General features: G+C 36.0%; 2 protein-coding genes across 4 annotated transcripts; one reads left to right on the plus strand and one right to left on the minus strand.

The window, feature by feature from the left end:
* Positions 1 to 2734: 2734 nt before the first annotated feature.
* Positions 2735 to 6134, plus strand: LOC107761138 (cyclic dof factor 1-like). Its single transcript, XM_016579310.2, has 2 exons — positions 2735 to 3206; positions 4506 to 6134. The coding sequence occupies exons 1-2, from the start codon at positions 2970 to 2972 to the stop codon at positions 5745 to 5747; spliced, it is 1479 nt and encodes a 492-aa protein (XP_016434796.2). The 5' UTR covers positions 2735 to 2969; the 3' UTR covers positions 5748 to 6134.
* Positions 6135 to 13459: 7325 nt separating this feature from the next.
* Positions 13460 to 19097, minus strand: LOC142182350 (uncharacterized). 3 transcript variants are annotated; one of them, XM_075256658.1, is made up of 3 exons: positions 18911 to 19097; positions 18278 to 18407; positions 13460 to 16708 (listed from the first exon to the last, which is right to left on the minus strand). In XM_075256658.1, exon 3 carries the CDS (start codon positions 16129 to 16131, stop codon positions 14263 to 14265), a length of 1869 nt encoding a protein of 622 aa, XP_075112759.1. In that variant the 5' UTR covers positions 16132 to 16708; positions 18278 to 18407; positions 18911 to 19097; the 3' UTR covers positions 13460 to 14262. The 3 variants fall into 3 exon arrangements, 2 of the variants coding, with proteins under 2 accessions (XP_075112759.1, XP_075112760.1); XR_012711177.1 differs by lacking the exon at positions 13460 to 16708 and adding an exon at positions 17130 to 17587 and having other exon boundaries at positions 18911 to 19094; XM_075256659.1 differs by lacking the exon at positions 18278 to 18407.
* Positions 19098 to 23231: the final 4134 nt, after the last annotated feature.

Genomic DNA, 23231 nt, shown 5'->3' on the forward strand with positions numbered 1-23231 from the left:
AACTATAAGGGTGGATCGAGCAGAATAATTTTAAACAACTGTTAAAATGCAGTGTTAAAAAATGTGCTACTAAAAAGTTTAAATTATAACATAGTAACAATGAATTGGAAATCTTCAAATTTTAAGATGTTGTAGACTTGTACAATAACAACAACAACAACAATAACCTAGTATAATCTCATTTAGTGGGGTCTGGGGAGGGTAGTGTGTACGCAGACCACCTAGTATAATCCCACTTAGTGGGGTCTGGGGAGGGTAGTGTGTACGCAGACCTTACCCCTACCCTGGGGTAGAAAAGCTGTTTCCAAATAGACCATCGACATCCTTCCCTCCAAGAACTTTCCACCTTGCTCTTGGGTAGACTCGAACTCACAACCTCTTGATTGGAAGTGGAGGTTGCTTACCATCAGAACAACCCCTCTTAGGTAGACTTGTAATTGTATAAACATATTTTATCACTTAAATTGAGTTGAATTTTTTAGGACGTTTGAACATTTAAAAAGTTCATGTAATTGGATAATCTCTAGGATTTTATCTTCTTTATTTTCCCATTTTTCTTTGTCACGTTGCATCAAATTTAACTTCTACATGCCAAGTGTGCATATAGAATAAAATATTCTGGGTTCTGGCCGTATTAATCTTATACGTACTTAAATATTTCATATCGTCTGTCTTATTCACTCAACAAGTGAATAAGTAGCTACTTTGAATATAATCGGGATTCAATGTAGGTACCGAACACCGAATAATAAATCAAAAAAATAAATAGCTACTCCTCTTTGTTGTCAAAATAGACTAAAAACTTGTAGTTTGTCCATTATAATCCCACTCCTAATTAAATACAGTTTCCTTTAGTCTGTTATCCTCCTCTCTTTTAATTTCCCCCTTGTGCAAACAAACATTTCATCAATTTCCATAGCCTTGCCTAGACGAGTCGTATAAGTTATAGCTTTGAAAATCACGTAACCTAAGTTCTATGTTGAGATTTACCTTTTTACAATAAATAAAGATATATAGTTGTCACATCCTGATTGGTCGACTTATGATATATCTAGATATGAGTCTGCGTCAGCAAAAATTTCATGTGCAGTCAGTGATCCAATCATGTAACGTTATCAGACGGATGATATTTTCTCACCTTTTTGCCTTTTTGTTTAGGTAGCCATACGGACCATAATAATACAGATCATATTGTCTTCTGTATTATTATTATTATTATTATTTTCTTTTTAGGATTTTAAATTATTAAGTCTGCAAGCTGGGACAACAAGAAAAAGATCCTTAACTATCTGTCCTGCTGATTGTAGCTTAAAGGCAGGATATGTGAGAAAAGAAAAAGAAAAAGTATATTTTTATTGATTGGTGTTAGTAGTTTCTATTATTTTATTATTCTCTTTGTCAATTAGATTTGCAAGTTAGATCATAGCCATAAATCATAAAGTATTCAGCATAAAAAAAATTATTACTCTCATTAATCAATTCTCTAAAATAACGGAATAACGAGTATATGTTGTCTCATAATATATGTTTTGATTGCAAAAGAGATATATAATGTATCATTAGTCAAATAAAATTAGGATAATATGGTCTACCATTAGTTCTTCATTGTTTGACTGAGTGATAAGTGGTTGAGTGAAATGAATCTTAAGATCATGTACGTTGGATTTATATTTGGAAAAGAGAAGAAAAGAAAGAGAAAAAGGAAAAGTTACTTTTGAAAAGGTATGAGAAGATAGCTTTTAGTTATGGAGGAAAAAGAAACTCCAACTAATTGTTGGAACCAATCCTAATTAAGCAACGCAATTTTAAAAGTGCACTTTCTACAATTTAATAGATTGATTCAACAAATATCAATAAAGGCCAATAGTTCCAAATTATTTTGGCTAGGCTCCACAACACTTCACTGCATTTCAGCCGTCATGATTTCATCAAGGCTGTTGTATCCTCCACGTCACTAAGATTTAGGGGTTTGACTAATAGTATGCTTGGTCGGACTTTTAAAATTAATTTATTTTAAATAATATTTTTTTAAAAAGTATTTTTGATGAGAATTAGTTTGTATGTAGCTAATTAATTTGAAAAATACTTCTTAAAAACAATTAGCATTTAGAAAGAGTCTACTTTTTAATCTTCTGAAAAGTAATTCTAAGTGTATTTTTACTTTTGAGAAGAAACTACTTTCTTCAACTTCTCAAAAACTGGTTATGCCTTTGCTCAAAATTACTTTTTTCTTCTAAAAACTTGACCAAACACTTCAATTTTGAAGAAAAAAAATACTTACTCCCTCCGATCCACTTAATTTTTTGAGATTTTTTTGTAGTATACAATATTTAATTTTTATATATCAAGAAGAAATTAAATTATTTTTTTCAAAATTGCCCTTGTTGTAAAGAACTTAGAAGTATTTATTATATTTTTAATGAATAATTTAAAGTTAATACAGTCATTTTTGTTGTGATTTAATAATAAAGATGAATTCAATAAATAAAGCTAATTAAAATGGATTGGGTGGGAGTAACTTTTTAGCAAAAAAGAAACTTGTCAAATAACACACGGGTTCACCCCAGAGACACACACGGGTGCACCAAAATTCTATGCAACTTGAATCTAGTCTAGAGAGAGAACGAAGGACCACAATAAAATTTGTGGCTGAGAAAATGAATGGGAGATGACGTGGCATCCACATTCCAATATCCTGTCGCTTAAATTAAGCGCGATCAAAATCATACTCCTCAACATTGCCAACGAGGCCTTAACTATCAATCCCCTTACTTCTAATATTGTATCTCGGGAAAAATAAATATAGAAAAAAAAAATATTTTTCAATTTCCAAACGACGTCCGCCGCCTGCGGTGACTTCACGGCGACTAAACGAAAAGTTCTGTTAGAAGAGATTAATCTTCTTCTTCTTCATAGTCTGCCTATCCTTTGTTTTTGCTTTTTTTCTTTGTTCTTTTTCCTCTGGAAAAATGAGGCAAGTGAAGGATCCAGAGATTAAGCTATTTGGCAAGAAAATTGCCCTGCCTGAAAACGGCAAGATACTATCGGTCATCGTCTCCGGCGAAGATTCCGGCGTCGAAAAGACTTCAGGTGCTAAAGAAATTAGTAGTGGGTGGGATCGTGATCCATGCTTAGTAGATAAGGAAGCAAGCAGTCCGGATGAATCAGATGATGGAAGTGAATACGAAAATGAAAAGACTGATAAGGTATTTATTTGAATTATCCATTAATTTGATTCCTATTGACTTAATTGAGAAGGCCAGGATTGCCATAATAGCTAAAGGAATCAGTTTTGCTATTTTAGTTTTTGATATTACGGTATTGATTTTGGGATTTTCAAATGGATATATTCTGCTGTTTATTTGCATAATTTGCTCAAATTCAATCCGTTTATAAGTGTTAGAACTCTTTTAAAACACATCTTCAATTTCAATTGCTCTTTTAATTTGCTCAAATTCAATCCGTTTATAAGTGTTAGAACTCTTTTAAGACACATCTTCAATTTCAATTGCTCTTTTAATTTGCTCAAATTCAATCCGTTTATAAGTGTTAGAACTCTTTTAAAACACATCTTCAATTTCAATTGCTCTTTTTCTTTAAGTCCTTTTTAATCTACTTTTCATACTGTTCTGCAGTATAATTTCCCTTTAATGTTTTGTTGGTCAAATTAAGAAATCTGGACAACCAAATTCCATACCTCCTACGCTTTGTTTTTGCAGCTCTTGGTTTCCAAATTTCTGAATATATCTGGTTTATTTCGGAACTTTCTGTTACTTTGCTGTTAAGAAGTTCCAGAAAGTTCGTTTGCCCGCGAATATTTCTTTAGTTATCAGTTCACTCATACCCTTTCTTCTGAGAAACAGTATTGGTTCTGCCAAAACCTTTCTTTCTTTATTTGTCAATTATTTAAATCTCTTTGATAAAGTAATATTTATGGAAGTTTCCATTTTTGCTAGAGTGGATATTAGTTGTACAGTAGTAGTTTCTGCTTGTAGATATCACTATTGCCTTGCACAGAGAGGTCAACAGTTACTGTGCTAGAAAGCTTCCGTTTTGATTAGCAATATAGTATCATTCAGAATTTCAGCTTTCTGTGTTAACTGTCTTCTACTTTTCACCATTGTTTTGGTATTACAAATGTGCATTTTGTAGTGGTGCTAATTTTCTAGCATTTGCTTCCAATTCCATAAACAGTAGCCTAATTATAATTAGGCTCTCTTTTTCGTTCCCCAGAAGTTTCTAATAAGTCCTGTTTAATTTATGCTCAATATCTTTTTCAATGATGACCGCCTAACTAAGGAAATTGGAAAGAATCAGCTTCTGTTTCTTTTGTCCTCTTAACCAATTTAAGGGGAATCCTGTAGGAAAAGCTTTCTGATTTTTCAGTGCCAAGAAATATGAGATTCTTTCCATTGTGCTGATTGAATTTTGGACCACATAGATGACTTTAATTCTCTCAGGGGAATCTTACAGGCAACTCATTATCTTTTGGTTTTCAATTTTAGGATCAAGTAACAAGAGAGCTCACTGAAGACATTTCAGAAGAGAAAGATCAAGATCAAGTGATGAAAGAATCAGAAAATCCTAAGTCTCCATCAGAATCAGAAAACAAGCCTAAAACTCCTCCTATTGATGATGAATCTCCCACTGTAAAATCTTTCAAGACCGAGAATGATGCAACAGATTCCCAGCAGAAAACTCTGAAAAAGCCAGACAAAATTCTCCCTTGCCCCCGTTGCAATAGTATGGATACGAAATTCTGTTACTACAACAATTACAATGTCAATCAGCCTCGTCATTTTTGCAAGAGCTGCCAGAGATATTGGACTGCTGGGGGTACCATGAGGAATGTGCCCGTGGGAGCTGGTCGTCGCAAGAACAAGAACTCTGTATCGCATTGTCATCACATCATGATCTCTGAAGCCCTTCAAGCTGCAAGAATTGATCCTTCGAATGGATTTCATCATCCAACGTTAAAACCCAATGGCACTGTCCTGTCTTTCGGTCCTGACTTGCCACTGTGTGACTCTATGGCATCTGTTATTAATCTTGCTGAGAAGAAGACACCAAATGGGATCCGAAATGGTTATTACAAACCAGAACACAAGAATTCGTCTTGCTTAGGTGGAGAAAATGGGGATGATTGCTCTAGCGGGTCTTCAGTCACCACAAATTCGATGGCAGGAGTTAAAAATCGGCCTCCTGAGGCAGTTATGCAAACTATGAATGGCTTCCCATCTCCAGTACCTTGCCTCCCAGGAGTACCTTGGCCTTTCCCATATGCTGCTGCTCCTTTCCCATCCATGAACCCCGCGGTATTTCCTATCCCGTTCTGCCCCCCTCCTTATTGGAATTGCAATATCCCTGGTCCATGGAGTATTCCTTGGTTAGCTCCACCATCGCCAACAGCAAACCAAAACGGATCAGGCTCTGCTCCTAATTCGCCTTTAGGGAAGCATTCAAGGGACGGCGACTTACTTAGGCCAAACAATCCTGAGGGTCAAAAGAACTCAGAGGGGTCTGTTTTAGTCCCAAAAACGTTACGGATTGATGACCCTGATGAAGCTGCAAAGAGTTCTATATGGTCAACATTGGGGATCAACTACGACTCTGTTAGTAGGGGAGGGCTTTTCAAGGGCTTTCAACCGAAAAGCAGTGAGAAGGATCACCCTGCCACTACATCTCCGGTGTTGCAGGCTAATCCTGTTGCCTTCTCTCGGTCCCTCAGTTTCCAGGAGAGAGCCTAAAGTGATTCTTAAGCAATTGTCTCCTTCAGCTCCTGTGGTACATAGTATCAGAAGATGAATGTTGGTCTTCCAGCCTGAGGTATATTCAATTACGCTTAATTACAGCGGAATATATGTACCAGAGCTGAGAAAGTTAAGATCCCTCAAGTGCTCCAAATGGAACAGGGGAAGCTGTTGTAAAGATCAGTGTTTATCTTTCCCTGTAACATATTTTTGCTTGATCAGCGTGTTTTTTCTATGTACATAAACTTTACACAGCTGACAGTAGAAAGTGGGAAGAGACCTTTATATGTTATATATGATGTACCCGTCAAAGTTAGTACGGAAGGCGGCTTCTTTTTTTCCATTTTCCCCGGTGGTTTTAATAATAGTTGAGCCTTCTTTTCAGATTTTCTGCTCATATTTCGACATCTTCTTGATCAATAGTCAATACATAAATGTGCCTCTTTCTTCATTGTGCCTCAAACAAGGCATCACAAGACATAATAATCAGCAGGAAGGGTCTCAAAAGTTTATTCCAAAAATAAATATGCGCATAGCTGCAAATATGTTTTACCATAATCACAATAGGGAGTCTCGGTGCACTAAGCTTCCGCTATGCGCATGGTCCGGGAAAGGGCAAGGGTTTATCGTACACAACCTTATCCTGCATTTTTACGAGGCTGTTTCTAGGGCTCGATTAATTTAGCAAACACAAATTCTTGTAGACTTGCATTATCTTAAAATCTTCTCTTTCATACAGATAGTAATGAGCCTCTGACTCTAGAATAAGCCAAGTACCTCTCGTTTTCAAGCCAAACAACTCGCAAAAGGAAGTGGAAGAATGATGCTAAAGTTCACCTTTCCTTTCTTGTTTTCACTTTCCCAAAGGCCAGTTAGAGGTGGCTTCTCAACCTCAGATATCTTGGAGAGCCTAATATCACAGATATTATACCTCTAGTTGTTTCAAAAATTTAATTACTCTACCTGATAATTAGGCAAGAGGAGAAATCAGCTGAATAAGTTGACAATCAAATCAAACTGTTTTGTTGATGTAGACATTGAATAGGACCTGGTGGGCACTAAAAAAAATAAGAACAATTTTGTGCAGCTGGTGTGCTCTGGCAATTTTCTCAATATAAGACAAAGTAGATATTTTTGAAGGTTGAGCAAATCTAAGCCACATCTTATATTAGATATATACACAATTAGTTGGGTATGGGACCCAAAATTCCCTATATGCTCCTTAATGGCATAAATGCTTTTGGCATTTTCTCTTAGCTTTTGCCTTTTTCTTTCTTTCTTCCTTTTGGCTTTTGCTCTTTCACTTTTAGATACATTTATATTTGACAATATTTTTATCCATATATGCATGTGCTATCTCTTCTGTTTCTAGGGACAACTAATAAATCAAAGTCGTTGCTTAATGTAGGTTTCTTCCATTTCTAGCCATACCTTTTCTACAAAAATCTGCCACTGAATATTACAACTCACGGAAATGAGAGTAATTCCTAAAGATTCAACATAATTTTTTACGATTTGATAATAGAAAATGACACAAAAAAGATATCTTTTGTTTTATTTTCAAATCTCTTACATATTAAAAAAAATCTATTGAAAGATTTGACATAAAAATAAAAATATTTTATAAAGGGCCATAAAACCAATTGATCCGTCTTTATACTTTTCCGTCTTTTTCTGTTCTTGAGAAAATAGTTAATAATTAAAGAATAATAATCGATGTACACTTAGATTTACATAGTTCATGAGTAGAAGACTTTTTAAAGAGTTTTGTTATAGAAAATCACTATACAGTTTTCAAAATGATTAAGGTTGGTAAATCTTTAATATTCTAACAAATGAAAACTATATATACAGAACTTTCCAAAGGTACATTATTTGGATGGCAATGCTCTTAATCTAGAAGACAGATTGGGTAGAGATTGAAAATAACGTCCCATGGTTGGCATACAAGAAAAGACTAAACCCTAACCAATAGGAATACTTCCATCCCAATTCTTAGCAATAGAAGTCCACAACTTCCCATTTATTTCTGCTAATCACACTTCTCACCATTCAGATTAATAATAATATATTTAGTTAAGCACTTCAAAAATCATCAAAAAAGGAAGAAAAATAATGTTTTGGGCCAAATCATGACCATTTGAGACTTTTTAGCTGGAAAAAAAAAGAAAAAAAAGGAATTTTAACGTGTCAAAACTTATCCCAAAATTCATGTCCAAATATATTTTCAATTTCAAATTAAACTTCGCACGAATCAACTTTTTCAAAAAATATTTGGGAATCTGTATTCAAACGGTCCTAAGTTTCTCTCGTAGTAACACCAGCATCACTTCAAACTCCACAAAATAATCTCTCCATTTGAAAATTTCAAAGTTAAATCACTCTCTAGTTTATGTTAGTGCTTTTTGTGTCATATCAACAAAAGGGATGAGAAGATAAAACAACATTAATTAAGCAAAGAGTCAGACCCAAGTGCATATGGTGACCCACCATTATTGATTGTATTCACTATCAAATGAAGTAACTTTTGAAACCGTTTTCAATCAAACTCTTCACACAACTAGTGCATATAATTAAGTTAATTTTTTTTCCCTTTATTTAATGAACATCTAAGATGAATAGTTCTGATTAGTAGCACTAGCACCTAGTGGCCTAAATTTCATATCAAATCTGCAAGTTTATTAAGGATTGCACAGTCTCTATGGTAGTCCAGAGTTTCAGCCACAAGTCTGGTGATATTTAGGACTCATTTGGATATAGATTTTGGCTACTTCTTTTCACTCTTTTTAAAAAAAAAAAAAAAAATTATTTGTTCATAGAATTTGATCCGCTTTTGAAAAAAATTTGAGTTAAATTTTGAAGTTCTCATAAATTGGTTTAGGGCAGTTTTTGGGTAAAAATTATTCTTTAATAAACATAACTTCAACTTCTAAAAACTATATTTTGACGCAACTACAAAAATTCCTTTTTCAAATTTTAACCAAATTTATGTTCAAACCCAATTACTTGGGTGAAAAAAGACGAGGTGTACCTCGAATTGAATTGGACGGAGTTGCTTTTTGCCAAACATATTATTTGGAAAGATTCTTGATTGATGATTTAAAAAATAGAAAGAATATAAAAGAGACTTAGATAAATTTCTTGCTTTTTTGTTTGGTCATAAGGGATGAACATATTTCAAATGAGTGATGAAACTAAAGAGGAGTAAGATATGGTAAGGAAAAAGGCATTATTGGAAGGGAAGTGTGAATGTGATGCCTTTCACTTTCTAACAAAAAGTAAGAAAAAGATATCATCACTTGGATGTCCAACGTCAACTTTAATTTATTTCAAAGTGGGGACAGAGGCGACAAAGACTAGAAAGATTAATTTAATCTTGTTAAGGTGGTTAAGTAACCAAATGTTATCACTAATCACCACCAACCAAAAGTCAAACTCAAATGTTCATTTAACCCGCAGCTAGAACAAGATAACTTAAACAAAATTCAAATAGCTTTGATGGGTTTTTAATTAGTTGAAGGCTGACAGGAAATTAGCCGTGCTTTTGGCATGCATAAAAAGTGTCACCAGAGAATGGGACATAATATATTTCATATGACACTAATATTATTTGGAGAATTTGTTTTTAAATTATGATCTTTAAAATATTTTGTAAAGATTTTCAATTGTAGAAAAAATATCATTCTTTATATCTTCTGTGTAGTTTCTATGTCAACTTTAATTCAAAAATTACAGACACAATATTCAAATTTAAATTTAAATTTAAATTACTAAATCTTTTGAGTTTTGCAACCCGAAACTGTCATTCCTTCTGCAACAAAGAAAGTAGTAGGAGCGACCAGTCCGATTTGTTTTACCAAAAAAGTGCTAAATCTTTTTGCAAATTAATTAAATAAGAAAATAGAGGATAAATCCTAGCCAAAGATAATTAACTCTAGATCAAAGAACGTTAAACAAGAAAATAGGATATAGTTAAGCTCATAAACTCTTTAAGATTATAAATAGTATCAAATGTGAATAACAAGCTTACATTCTTGACGTACTGTTCCGTAACGTACGCGTAAAGGAGAAAGAGAAGGAATGCCATTAACAGCTATGGAATCGGTCTTTATTGATTCAATAATGAGGATTACAAAGATCAGCAGCCATGCTCTAAACCCTTCTCTTGGTTTTCCTCATAAGCATTCTCCCATTCTTCTATCTCTTTAGAGGAAGCCCAAAAAATCTTCCCCTCTTTGTTCTGTTACCCAGTATATATATAGTAAGTATTCCCATTTATCCAACGGTCCTTAGCTAAAGTACCCTACGATTGTACTTTAGGTTGTCCCCCCTAAATGCCACGACATGTACTTCGACATGCAGGCCTTCTAATGGTTCGACCTCGGCCATGGCCGAGATACCCGTTGTTATGGTGCCTTATGGATACAACCACGGCTTAATCGACCCCTCGCTATTCCTTTTCATGCCGAGGTTGACTTCTGATTTGTCAATTTGGGCGAAGTCAGTTTTGACTTGTAAATTCGAGCGAGGTCGAAATCAAACTTGCTGACTTGGGCGAGATCAGTTTTGACTTTGTAAATTCGAGCGAGGTCGACTTCAGACTTGCCAACTTGGGCAAAATCAGTTTTGACTATGTAAATTCGAGCGAGGTCGAATTTTATTTCCATTTGGCGATGGCCGGGGGCCGTAAGGGTGTGAATTCGAGCGAGGTTGAATTATGACCCGTTATGAGTTCGACGAGGTCAAACCTTGACTTTTTAATTTATACGGAATCGAATTTAACTTTCATTTGGCGATGGCCGGGGGCCGTAGGGGTGTGAATTCGAGCGAGGTCGAATTATGACCCGTTATGAGTTCGACGAGGTCGAACCTTGACTTGTTAATTCGAACGAAATTGAATTTAACTTTCGCTTGGCGATGGCCGGGGGCCGTAGGGGTGTGAATTTGAGTGAGGTTAAATTATGACCCGTTATGAGTTCGACAAGGTCGAACCTTGACTTGTTAATTCGAATGAAATCGAATTTAACTTTCGCTTAGCAATGGACGAAGGCCGTAGGGGTGTGAATTCGAGCGAGGTCGAATTATGACCCGTTATGAGTTCGACGAGGTCAACCCTTGACTTGTTAATTCTAACAAAATCGAATTTAACTTTTGCTTGGCGACGGCTCGATGGAATGGTAAGAATGTCGCACACAGCCTGGCTTTTATTGGAGAATATTACTCATTGTTGTATCATTAATGCGTGCGACGGGATGAGTCCTAGTTTTTTTACTCTTGCTTTCGTTGGAGAATATTATGCTTTGTTGCATAGTGTATATGCGTTAGTGGAGTGGTAGGAATGTCGCATGCGGCCTGGCTTTTATCGGAGAATGTTACTCATTATTGTATCGTTTATGCGTGCGTCGGGATGAGTCCCAGTTTATTTACTCTTGCTTTCGTTGGAGAATATTATGCGTTGTTGCATAGTGTGTATGCGTCGGTGGAGTCCCAGTTTATCTAGTCCCTTCATTGCTCGGCCTAGAGAGGTCGTTGACGGGACGAGCGATGAACTTATTGCTCGGGCTTCTGGGCACCCTAGGACTTGATTGATTCAAATGAAGTTCAGATGTGATTCGTAATATTTAGTCGGCTGAATTAGCGTAGGATTGTCATGGCAAATATACATGCAAGCTTCTTGAGTTCATATTCTGCCTGTGTCGGAGGGACTGTACGTTCCATGGGCTCACCGCTTATTCCCAGACCGTGGAGATTTTCTTAATAATACCAGCTTGTTCCGAGTTGTTTGTCTGTTATTTGTAATATGGTATGGTGGGGAGGGTTTTGCTCGATCATTGCCTGCGGGATGGCACGGTGCGGAACGTTTTCTCGATGTGTTCGGTGGCGTTTGTTCCTTGTTCGTGCACCTGGGAGAATGCTTGTGTTCCTATCCCGATCAAAAAAGAAAAATAACAAGTTAAACCCAAATGAAATTGCGTTTTACCTTGGTCTGATAGGCTGGCGAAGGGAGGGGCGCTATAGGACTGCTCGTTTTATCCCGTACTCGAATGGCAGCTTCAGATTTGGTAACCTCGTGTTTGGCTTTGCTATTAGTCGTGTCTTGGCTTCTTCTGAACTTCCTTTGCCCTTTGGGATCTCGAGCTCGAGTCCCGGTCCGATCCCATCCGATGTGCACAAAATAAGGGAAACACAAGTTATACTTCGTACATAAATTATACTCCGTTCATACGGGTACAAAAATAGGGCAGGATAAGCCGGTTATTTCAAAGAATCACATAGTAGACCCTCTCTCCCTAAAAAAAAAATTTCGTCTCGAAATTTACCTTGTACTAGTCCCGAAACAAATGTGGATATTGAACTCGCATATCCTCTTCTCGCTCCCAGGTAGCTTCTTCGCCTGAATGATTTCTCCAAAGAACCTTCACTAATGGGATTTTCTTATTTCTAAGCTCTTTTATCTCACGCGCTAAGATTTGGATTGGTTCTTCTTCATATGTCAAATCAGGATTAACCTCAATAGACTCAATAGGAAGAATATGAGATGGATCTTAGCGGTATTTTCGAAGCATAGAAACATGAAAGACGTTGTGGATCTTACCTAATTCAGGTGGCAAAGCTAGCTTATATGCAACCGGACCAATTCTTTCAAGTATTTCATAAGGTCCAATGAATCGAGGACTAAGTTTACCTTTTTGGCCAAATCTCATAATCTTCTTCCATGGAGAAACCTTTAAAAATACCTTATCGCCCACCTGATGCTCAATTTCACGCCTTTTAAGATCAACATAGGACTTTTGTCTGTCTGAAGAAATTTTCAAACGATCCGTGATGATTTTTACCTTATCTTCAGTTTGTTGCACAATCTCAGGACCCACAAATTTTCTTTCACCAACCTCATTCCAACAAAGAGGCGTTCTACATTTTCTCCCATATAAAGCTTCATAAGGAGGTATGCCTATGCTTGATTGGTAGCTATTATTGTAAGCAAATTCTATTAGGGCCAAATGTTTGTCCCAACTACCCTTAAACTCAATAATGCAGGCTCGAAGCATATCCTCCAAGATTTGTATTACCCTTTCAGACTGGCCGTCTATTTGTGGATGGAAAGCGGTACTAAAATTCACCTTGGAACCCAAAGCTTCTTGCAAGCTAGACCAAAATCTGGATGTAAACCTCGGATCTCTATCAAACACAATAGAAACAGGGATTCCATGCAACTTCACAATCTCATTAATGTACAATTCTGCTAAACGTTCCAGTGAGTAGTCCATTCTAACTGCCAAAAAATGAGCACTCTTAGTGAATCTATCTACAATGACCCAAATTGCATCATGATTTCTTTGAGTGCGTGGAAGTACAGAAACAAAGTCCATCGTTATCCTTTCCCATTTCCATTCAGGTATTGACAAAGGTTGTAGAAGACCAGCTGGGACTTGATGTTCAGCCTTTATTTGTTGACATACCAAGCATTTAGAAATGAACTCTGCAATGTCTTTCTTCATACAACTCCACCAATAGTGCTCCTTAATGGTCCGATACATTTTAGTACCTCCAGGATGCATTGCATAAGGTGAACTATGTGCTTCAGTTAAGATCTGCTTTCTCAATTCATCATCATTAGGAACACACAACCTATTTTTATAAAATAAGGTACAATCTTTCCTTAATGAAAAATTTGATTCTCTTCCATTTTGGACTTCTTCAACCCGTTTCACCAGTTTCTCATCTAACTTCTGTGCTTCTTGGACTTGCTCAAGTAAGACTGGCTTGACTTGCAAATTAGCAATGATAGAACCATTAGAATTAAATAAAAGGCAAACATTCATGGCTCTTAATTCAAAAAGCAAAGGCAATGGACTTAGAGTTAAACTTGCAAGAGAATTGCGACTCAACGCATCTGCAACCACAATGGCTTTACCAGGATGATAATCAATCCTGCAATCATAATCTTTGATGAGTTCAAGCCATCTACGTTGTCTCAAGTTCAACTCTTTTTGTGTACCCAAGTACTTCAAACTCTTGTGATTAGTAAATATGTGACACTTCTCTCCGTATAAGTAATGCCTCCAAATTTTTAAGGCAAAAACAATGGCAGCAAGTTCAAGATCGTGAGTGGGATAATTCAACTCATGTGATTTCAACTTTCGAGAGGCATAAGCAATTACTTTCCCTTCTTGCATCAAAACATAACCCAAGCCACGATGAGATGCATCATTGTATACCACATAATCGTTTCCTTCAGCTGACAAAGAAAGTATTGGAGCTTGTGTCAATAAGGATTTGAGCTTTTCAAAGCTCTCTTGACACTTGTCATCCCATACAAATTTGGCGTCTTTCCCCAAAAGTTTGGTCAAGGGAGAAGCTATAATAGAGAAGTCCTTCACAAACCTTATGTAGTATCCTGCTAAACCCAAGAAACTTCTTATCTCAGTTGGAGTTTTAGGGAGTTTCCAATCAACAATAGCTTGAATCTTACTAGGATCAACCTTCACACCTTCAGATGATACAATGTGCCCTAAAAAGCCACTTCATTCAGCCAGAATTCACATTTGGAAAGCTTCGCGTAGAGTTGTCTCTCTTTCAGAATTTGCATGACAATTCGGATATGCTTATCATGATCTTCTCTATTCTTGGAATAGACTAAAATGTCATCAATAAACACCACCACAAATTGATCGAGATAAGGCTTGAATACACGGTTCATTAGATCCATAAATGTAGCAGGAGCATTTGTCAAACCAAATGGCATTACCAAAAATTCATAATGGCCATACCTGGTCCTAAAAGCAGTTTTAGGAACATCTTGCTCCCTCACACGCAACTGATAATATCCATACCTCAAGTCAATTTTTGAGAATAAACTGGCACCCTTCAGTTGGTCAAATAAGTCATCGATTCTAGGCAGTGGGTATTTGTTCTTGATTGTTACCTTGTTCAGCTGTCGGTAATCAATACAAAGCCTAAGGGTGCCATCTTTCTTTTTCACAAATAAAACAGGAGCTCCCCAAGGTGAAATACTGGGACGGATGAAACCTTTCTCAAGAAGTTCTTGCAATTGAGCCTTCAACTCTTTTAATTCAGCTGGAGCCATTCTATAAGGAGCGATAGAAATAGGAGTAGTTCCAGGGACAAGATCTATAGGAAATTCAATCTCCCTTTCTGTAGGCAACCCAGGAAGATCATCAGGAAAGTCGTACACAGTTGGTATGTCCTTAAGACTTGGACTCCCCAATCGTGTATCGATTATATGAGCAAGATAGGCATCACAACCTTGACAAATCATCTTCCTTGCCAAGACCGCAGAAATAATATTAGATGTCAATGATCTTTCTCCTTGAACTACCATGTGTGAATATGCAGGAGTTTTAAATGTCACTTGCTTCAACCTACAATCAACCAATGCATGGTGCCTATGGAGCCAATCCATGCCAACAATAACATCATAGTCTCGGAAGGGCATTTCAAGCAAGTCGACAGGGAATACCAGATTTTGAATCATGAATGGACAATCTCGGTAAATCCTGTTAACAACGGCCTGATGACCTAATGGACTCGTGACCATCACATCAAAGTCAAGTCTCACAGATTTAACAGTATCAGGAAATGCAACTGATGAGCAAACATAAGAGTGCGAAGATCCAGGATCAAATAATGTAACAACAGATATGCCAAATAAGTGAAATTTACCAGCAACTACGTCCGGACCATCCTGGTCATTCTTCTGTCTCATAGCATAAACTCGTGCAGCAGCTCTCGACCCACCAGCCTGATTAGCTACACTCAAACCCGCTGCTTGCATATTTCGAGGTCTAGCACTACTATTAGCTTGAGAATGAGTAGTGACAGGCTTTTGATCTGATCCTTCTGTATGTGTATAAGAAAGAGGATTAGGATTAGGACAATCCTTCACTTTATGATTCATACTTCCACAATTAAAACAAGCACTAGAAGCTCGTCTACATGCACCATAATGATTCTTCCCGCACTGTGCACAAGTAGGTGTATGAGTTTTGCCTTGGCCATAACTTGGAGTACTGGCAGCAGAAAAATTTGACTTATTCTGCTTATGATGTAATGATTTATGTGTACTCTCGGTCTTGGAATAGTCAAACTTTCCCTTTTTGGACGGACCGCCATATTCTGAATTACCCTTCCTAAACTTGTTTTCTATCCTACTAGCTTCTTCCTTGTCAATTCTTTCCCAAGTAAGTGCAGCTGAAATCAGCTTGGAAAAATCATCAAGTTGTAAGATTGCCACTGATTTTCGAATGTAACCATTCAAACCTTCTTCAAATCTTCTGCACTTGTCTTTTTCACCATCAATAATACCTTTAGCATAGCGAGAAAGCCTGAGAAAGTTTTGTTGATATTTTGCAATAGACATACTCCCTTGTCTTAAATTCAGAAACTCTTTCTTTTTAGCATCACAATAGACAGGGGGAGCATATTTTGCACGAAATGATTTCACAAAGTCATCCCAAGTCAGCACCGGAGGTTTTGCTTTTGCATTTGGCACACTTACCCACCAATCATAGGCATTTTTTTGTAAAAGAGAGATAACATACTTAAATTTGGGAGCATTAGTACACTCCAGTTATTCAAAGACCCTCTCCATGCGCTCGAGCCATTGTTCAGCTACCGTGGGATCTGTAGTGCCTTCAAATTCAACTCCACCCATTTTTCTCATCTTCTCAAAATTCATTTCACTAGGTTCTGACATTGTCCCAGCTAAGTGACGAAAGAATTCAGCCATCTGCTGGAATGGGGGAGTCATAAATGGAGTATTATGACTCATTGCTCTTGGATTACTGCCCATTTTATTTCCACTAACACGAGGATGATTTAGGTCAGGCAAGGGTTCCTCATTTCCTCCCTGAAGGTGAGGCATGACATTATAATGGGCCTGACTTTCATCAACGGATTCAACAGCTCTATTCGAAGAAGAGGCCATATTAAAAATCCTATAAAAGATAAGATCACACTGCATTAGGGACATGTACATGATGTATATGCACACAAAATACAATAAATTAAATTAAACAAGTATGCAAAAATTTATAAACTCCAAGTCATTTTAAAGAAATGAAATAACAACAAATACTAGGTACTATCACAACAAAACAAATCCTAGAATCACAAACCGTGGCTCTGATACCAAAACTTGTAGCAACCCCTTTGGGAGGGTACTACTTAGGAAAACAAATCTAATTTCCTACTTACAAAATATTAAAAGAGATATTAATAAAAATATTTAGAATAATTTTAGTAGCGGAAGTAGGCCCATGCGAAAAGGTTGAAAGTGCAATATATATATATTTTTTTAAAATACACCATAATTTTATTTTAAATGAAATACAATGTCAAAACATTAACAGATTAAAGCAACTTCCTAACTGATTTATACAATCATTCAAAATCACCGCAAGTTTATATTGTACATAAATTTCAAACTATCGGGTATATATAAAAAACAAAGGAAACTAGTTTTCTCCTTTTCTACATATTTACAAGAGAAAGTGTAAATTCAGCATATTACAAGTCTTGAGTTATTAAAACACCCTAATACAATAAAATAGGTTACAAATTCAAGCTACAAGATTTTGGTCTTTAAAATCCAACAAGCCTCCAAATAACATAAGTGTGACATATATATATATATATATATATATATATATATATATATATATATATATATATATATATATCATGTATATCATGTATATCATGTACACGTCCCAAAACTATGCAAACCAAGGTGCATATGCAAATATGATCTCCATAAATTCTCCCAAAGAGACTACTTCACCCTGTCCATCTTCAGATTTCATCCCGAACATTTTCTACGATAGAAAACAACTATCGCTAAGCATAAAGCTTAGTGGTGTATAAACTTTAGGCTTGGAGTCATTAATTTCTCCAATTCCCCTTTTCAGTCATAGTTACCTCAATTTAACATAATTTAAAACAAGTGAACAAATATATCAAACATACCAATATCAAACTTTGAAGTGTTTCCAAATATCAATAACAATGTTCAAGAGTCTAGAAAGTGTATACTATCAATTTAAGGAAGTATACCAAATATCCATTTTTCGCCCAATATGTACGTCATGCCATCACACTAAGCATAATCAGATATCAAGATGGACCGAAGCCCCAAATCAAGTAGGGTCAAAACCCAATAGACAAGAGAATCAAGAACCATATTAAAAATGGCTTCCTAGTTCGTACTTAACACAGACAAGTTCCATAATCAAAGACGAACTACAAATCCAAAGTCAAGATGGCAAAAGATCCGAATCAAGAGGCATGCCAAGTGAGTGACCAAGTCACTGCCACAAGAAGGACAAAGTCCCAACAAGAATGCAAAATGATCAAACAATCCGTAAGAATGAGCGATTTAGCAAATTTCTTACAAGACTTGATATAATCCGAATATAACAATATAATTCGAAGACAAGAAAAATAAAATATCAGGTTATTTCAACATATTTCCAGCAAGCAAAAAGAGTACAAGTTTATACACAAACCTTGGTGTTTTACCACAAAACAGTTCAATCACAACTTGGGGACGTTCGAATCGTCTACGCCGTAAACAAACCAAATCTGTCCACTTCCTCAAACACTTCCCCTTTGATTTTTTTTCAAGGTTTTATATACCTTAAATACATAATCAAATATCTAAATAAGTTCAGTGATTTAACAAGTCAACTAAACATGATATTGGTGAAAATTACCCAAAAATGTTTGAAACAGAAATTCTGGACAATATCACTGTTCCGAGTTGTGACTCAGTTTTGAAGATCTATACGGACAAACTAGACTTTATAGTCTTCACAAAATTGTAGATCTATGTCTTACAGTTTCAGAACATCTTGAATCACCACCATATCAATTTTGAACAAAAAGTTATGCTAAAATTACTAACAGCAGTACATGGAGTATTTCAAGAACTGAAAATCTGGGCAGCACCTGTCCTGTACTTTTTGACCCTTTTTCAGGTATATACCAACAAAACTAGATTTTTGTTCCTTCATAAAAATTATAGATTTATGAAATATCTTTTCAGAAAGTCCTGGATAACTTAAATCGGAGCTTTGTACAAAAAGATATGTAGAAAATACTAGTAGGTGTCTAGTATAAAAACGAGTTTAGAAACTTACCAAGAGGAGCAACTTGATCTTCACCAAAAACGAATTTTGTGCGTTGATTTAGTAGAAATCCATGGTTTTGTTTTTTTGATGAAACTTCAGCTTCTTGTTCTTACGGAGGAGAGAGAGATAGAGATAGAAAGATAGAGATAGAAAGAGAGAGATATGTAGATAGTTATTCTTCTTTGTTTATGAAGAGTAGAAGAATAGGGACTTTATGGACAAATATTAAATAAAATGGTTCCCAACTACTAAATATTCTTAGATAAATACAAAAGGTTGGAAACCCAAAACATTATATATACTATATTTACTAACAACTCGTCAAAATAATATTAAGTGTTACATATAGCAACACCATGGAACTTCATTGCCAATATTAATACAACCTAAAGTAAGAAATTTTTATATATTGACCATTCTATATTTAGGAAGTGCAAAGTAAAATATTTCCTCCTTATAAAAAAAATGCTCAATCAAGAATGCAAATATTGTAAAAATTTTGGGGTGTTACAGTAGGCTATCGTCCCTTTCTTAAGAGGTGGAAGTATAAATCAGTATATATCATTAATGTAGTAATTAGGATTGCGGACGTGCTCGGTGCGCAGTGACCGCGATCCCACTTTGAGAACTCATACGACGTACCAAACCCATCGCTACAGCAAGACGTGGATTTTGTATAGATGCCAAATATGGTTTCGATTTCATGCAAAGATCTGACCCTAGTTGGTTTGTTTACTTCAAAAGCTTGCCTACAACTTTCTCAAGTTGGTGTTTATATTGAGTGGGTGAAAATACGACAATCGGGAAGTGAAACTCTGGCTGACTTTAGATCTAGAGGGAACTAAGATTTTGGCTAGAAAATTCCCACAGACGGCGCCAAATTGTTTTACCAAAAAAGTGCTAAACCTTTTTGCAAACTAATTAAATAAGAAAATAGAAGATAAATCCCAACCAAGGATAATTAACTCTAGATCAAAGAACATTAAACAAGAAAATATGATATAGTTAAGCTCATAACTTCTTTAAGATTATAAATAGTATCAAATGTAAATAACAAGCTTACATTCTTGACGTACTGTTCTGTAACGTACGAGTAAAGGAGAAAGAGAAGAAATGCTATTAACAACTATGGGATCGATCTTTATTGATTCAATAATGAGGATTACAAAGATCAGCAGCCATGCTCTAAACCTTCTCTTGGTTTTCCTTAGAAGCATTCTCCCATTCTTCTATCTCTTTAGAGGAAGCCCAAAAAATCTTCCCCTCTTTGTTCTGTTACCCAGTATATATATAGTAAGTATTCCCATTTATATATATATATATATATAGTATGTATTCCCTTTTATCCAACGGTCCTTAGCTAGAGTACCCTAACTTGCCAATTGTACTTTAGGTCGTCCCCCCTAAATGCCACGACATGTACTTCGCCATGCGGGCCTTCTGATAGTTCGACCCCGGCCATGGCCGAGATACCTGTTGTACGTTATGGTGCCTTATGGATACAACCACGGCTTAATCGACCCCTCACTATTCCTTTTTACACCGATCCTCATATGGTTAGATTTCGAGCCATACACGATTAAGCATAATAATACCAGTTCCTCTCTTATGTAGGGTCAATGTAGTGTTAATGTTATAGGTTCATCCAAACTTGCTTAAGACCATGTATGTGTTAAATAATTTGTCCTTGCTAAATAAGTAAAATCTCATTACTTGAGCCAATTCTTTGGAAATTCAGTGTTCTTTCTAGCTTTCCTTGTCCATTGATCAATAGAAGTTAACCTAACAATATTTACAGGTGAATATAAGGGTCCACCAAACTCTATAAAGAACCAGGTTCTCTACCATGTTCAACAGAACACAGCACACAATACAATAGTAAGAATTGACAAGAAGAATTTTATGTGAAAAATTCCCAGCTCAACGGGATTAAAAACCACGACCTACCCTTGTAAGATTTCAACTTCACTACTGAGCAACTTTAAGATTACAACCTATGCAACCTAGGAATTAACCTCTTAATCCCTTGTTAACTTGTAATACTCTATTATAAGCCACTTTGTAATAACTTTATTACAAAGATTTTACAACTCGACTAACTCTAGCCAAGACTCAAACGCAAATGTTTAAGATTTATAGAGAGTTTCCTACAGAATACTTCTAAACAAGCTAAGTAGGAATTACAATTGAAGAACTAACACAAAGCTACAACTATACTAAGGACATACAAAGACTTGATGTGGGAACTGGTCCGTTGCAGCGTCGTACTTTGTTCTTGATGCACTGGAGAATCGTTTTTCTTGATGATAAATCACTTGGAGTGCTTGAGTAAATTCTTTAGTCTTCAAGTCAATTTGTTTTACCTTCCTTGATGTTAATAATGCATGTGTGGCATCACTTACAATGATGTAAGCAAGGTAGGCAAAAAGCACAAAAAGTTGACTGCTGCACTGTTCCTGTACAGTAGCGTGTGCAAGCAACAACTTTACAGCTGGAGAGTTGACTTCATACAGTTGTCTTGGGAGCTGGTAGAGATCTGTTCCCTCAACTGTTCCTTCGACTCTGGAGAGTTGAACCATATCCCAAGCTGGAACCTTGTAATCTTAAGATCTTGAGAATGTGTAACAGATTCCTTATTTGATTCTTGATAGTAAGTTTGTTATATTATCAAAACATAACACAAGATATTTGTAACTAAGGTACTTGTAACCTATCACGAACTACGAAGGAAAACAGTCGTAAATGATTATTTAGCTTTGTAGTACGTTTAAAACGATTCGGTGTTTATAAAGTCAGGTGTACTAATAAATAAGTTGACAAAAGTGAAGAAGTTGCGTCATGTGCTTTTTAGTTACTAGAATGATTTTCAAAATTTGAGATGGACAAATCTATTGCGAACTATACCAAATTTATTGTAGATTTAGATTTCGCTACCGAAAAAAATCAGCACATCTATAGGGAGGCTAATTCGATAGCTGATGGTATAGCCAATTTAGCCTTCTAGATTTCTTCGAGTGTTGGGGAAATATTGTTGGGATTTCATCGCTTGATTTTTAGTTAGTTTTCTTTTGTTGCTTTATTCCCTTTCGATAAAAAAAAGAAAAAAAGAAAGAAAGAAGAGTAGCACATCTAGAACAGCTAGTAACCTAATTAGGTAAATGGTAATATCTGAAGGGGGCATACAGAAGTTGGATCCAATATCCAAATACCCGAGAAATGGACTAGCAAAGATAGGCTGACTGGTCGGCCTTTTGTATCAGGGGAATCTTCACCGATTTGGGCTCAGAACTCAAAATGTTTGCGAACCGTGCCGAAGAGCTGCTAACTGGGCCTAAGTCAGTACAATGTAAATCGGGAGAAATTTAAAAACAGCCAGATTTACAAGTGGTAACTCAAAAATAGCCATAATTTCAAAAGTAATCGAAATTTAGCCACGTTTCATGTAAAGATAAATCTGAAAAAAAAATACTGTTCAAAATCCGGAAAAATACTCCAGTATAATATCCTGGAGTTGCAGCATAAGTATACTGGAACTCCAGTATAATATACCGGAGTTCTAGTATAATATACCGGTCCAGTATAATATATTGGAGATTTGAGCACCGGTGCTCCAATCTCCAGTATATTATACTGGAACTTTCCGCGTGTTGGAGTTCCAACATAATATGCTGGAAGTTCATACACAGGTGCATCGATCTCCAGTATATTATGCTGGAACTTTTCGTGTTGCAGTAAAATAGTGGCTATTTTTTAATGACTTTACAAACGCTGGCTATTTTTGAATGACCAATCCGAAAATTGGCTAGCCCGTACTATTTTTACATATAAATCCAGTCAAATTTGAATTTGACCCACGTTCACAGCCTCAAAATATGGATTGGACAAAATCATGGGCTAAGGCCCATTATATCATTGATGTCATTATCCTTGCAATCTTCATCCCAGAAAGAAATTTCACATGTATTTTTCCAGTTATTATGGAAAGATTAAAGGCACTTTGCAACTTAAGACAACTAATACCACACAAAATCCCATTTATCAAATTATTAGGAGTCTCACACAACTCCTGTCAGTTCTTTGAGGTACAATATAAAGTTTCTCCACAAATATGTTGATATTTTTTCATATTACATTGATAATGAGCTCAAAACAAGCCTCGGTTAGGTTTCACTAAAATTAAATATGTGTAGACTTTAGATATCAACTTACGTGGCATCTACATCACTGAGTGAGATGGAGCATGTGTCGTAAGGTGCCTAACAACTTCAGTACGTAGTATTTAGCTTCAAGGACTGAAAATAGAAAATGAATTATTTGTCTGACCTCAATA

The sequence above is a fragment of the Nicotiana tabacum genome, chromosome 6 (assembly GCF_000715075.1).
Source record: "Nicotiana tabacum cultivar K326 chromosome 6, ASM71507v2, whole genome shotgun sequence".
NCBI lineage: Eukaryota > Viridiplantae > Streptophyta > Magnoliopsida > Solanales > Solanaceae > Nicotiana > Nicotiana tabacum.

Coding starts and splice junctions, on each gene's coding strand:
- LOC107761138 (XM_016579310.2), top strand. CDS start 2,970: ATGAGGCAAGTGAAGGATCCAGAGATTAAGCTATTTGGCAAGAAAATT. Junction 3,207..4,505: donor AAAATGAAAAGACTGATAAG/GTATTTATTTGA, acceptor TTTCAATTTTAG/GATCAAGTAACAAGAGAGCT.
- LOC142182350 (XM_075256659.1), bottom strand. CDS start 16,131: ATGTCTATTGCAAAATATCAACAAAACTTTCTCAGGCTTTCTCGCTAT.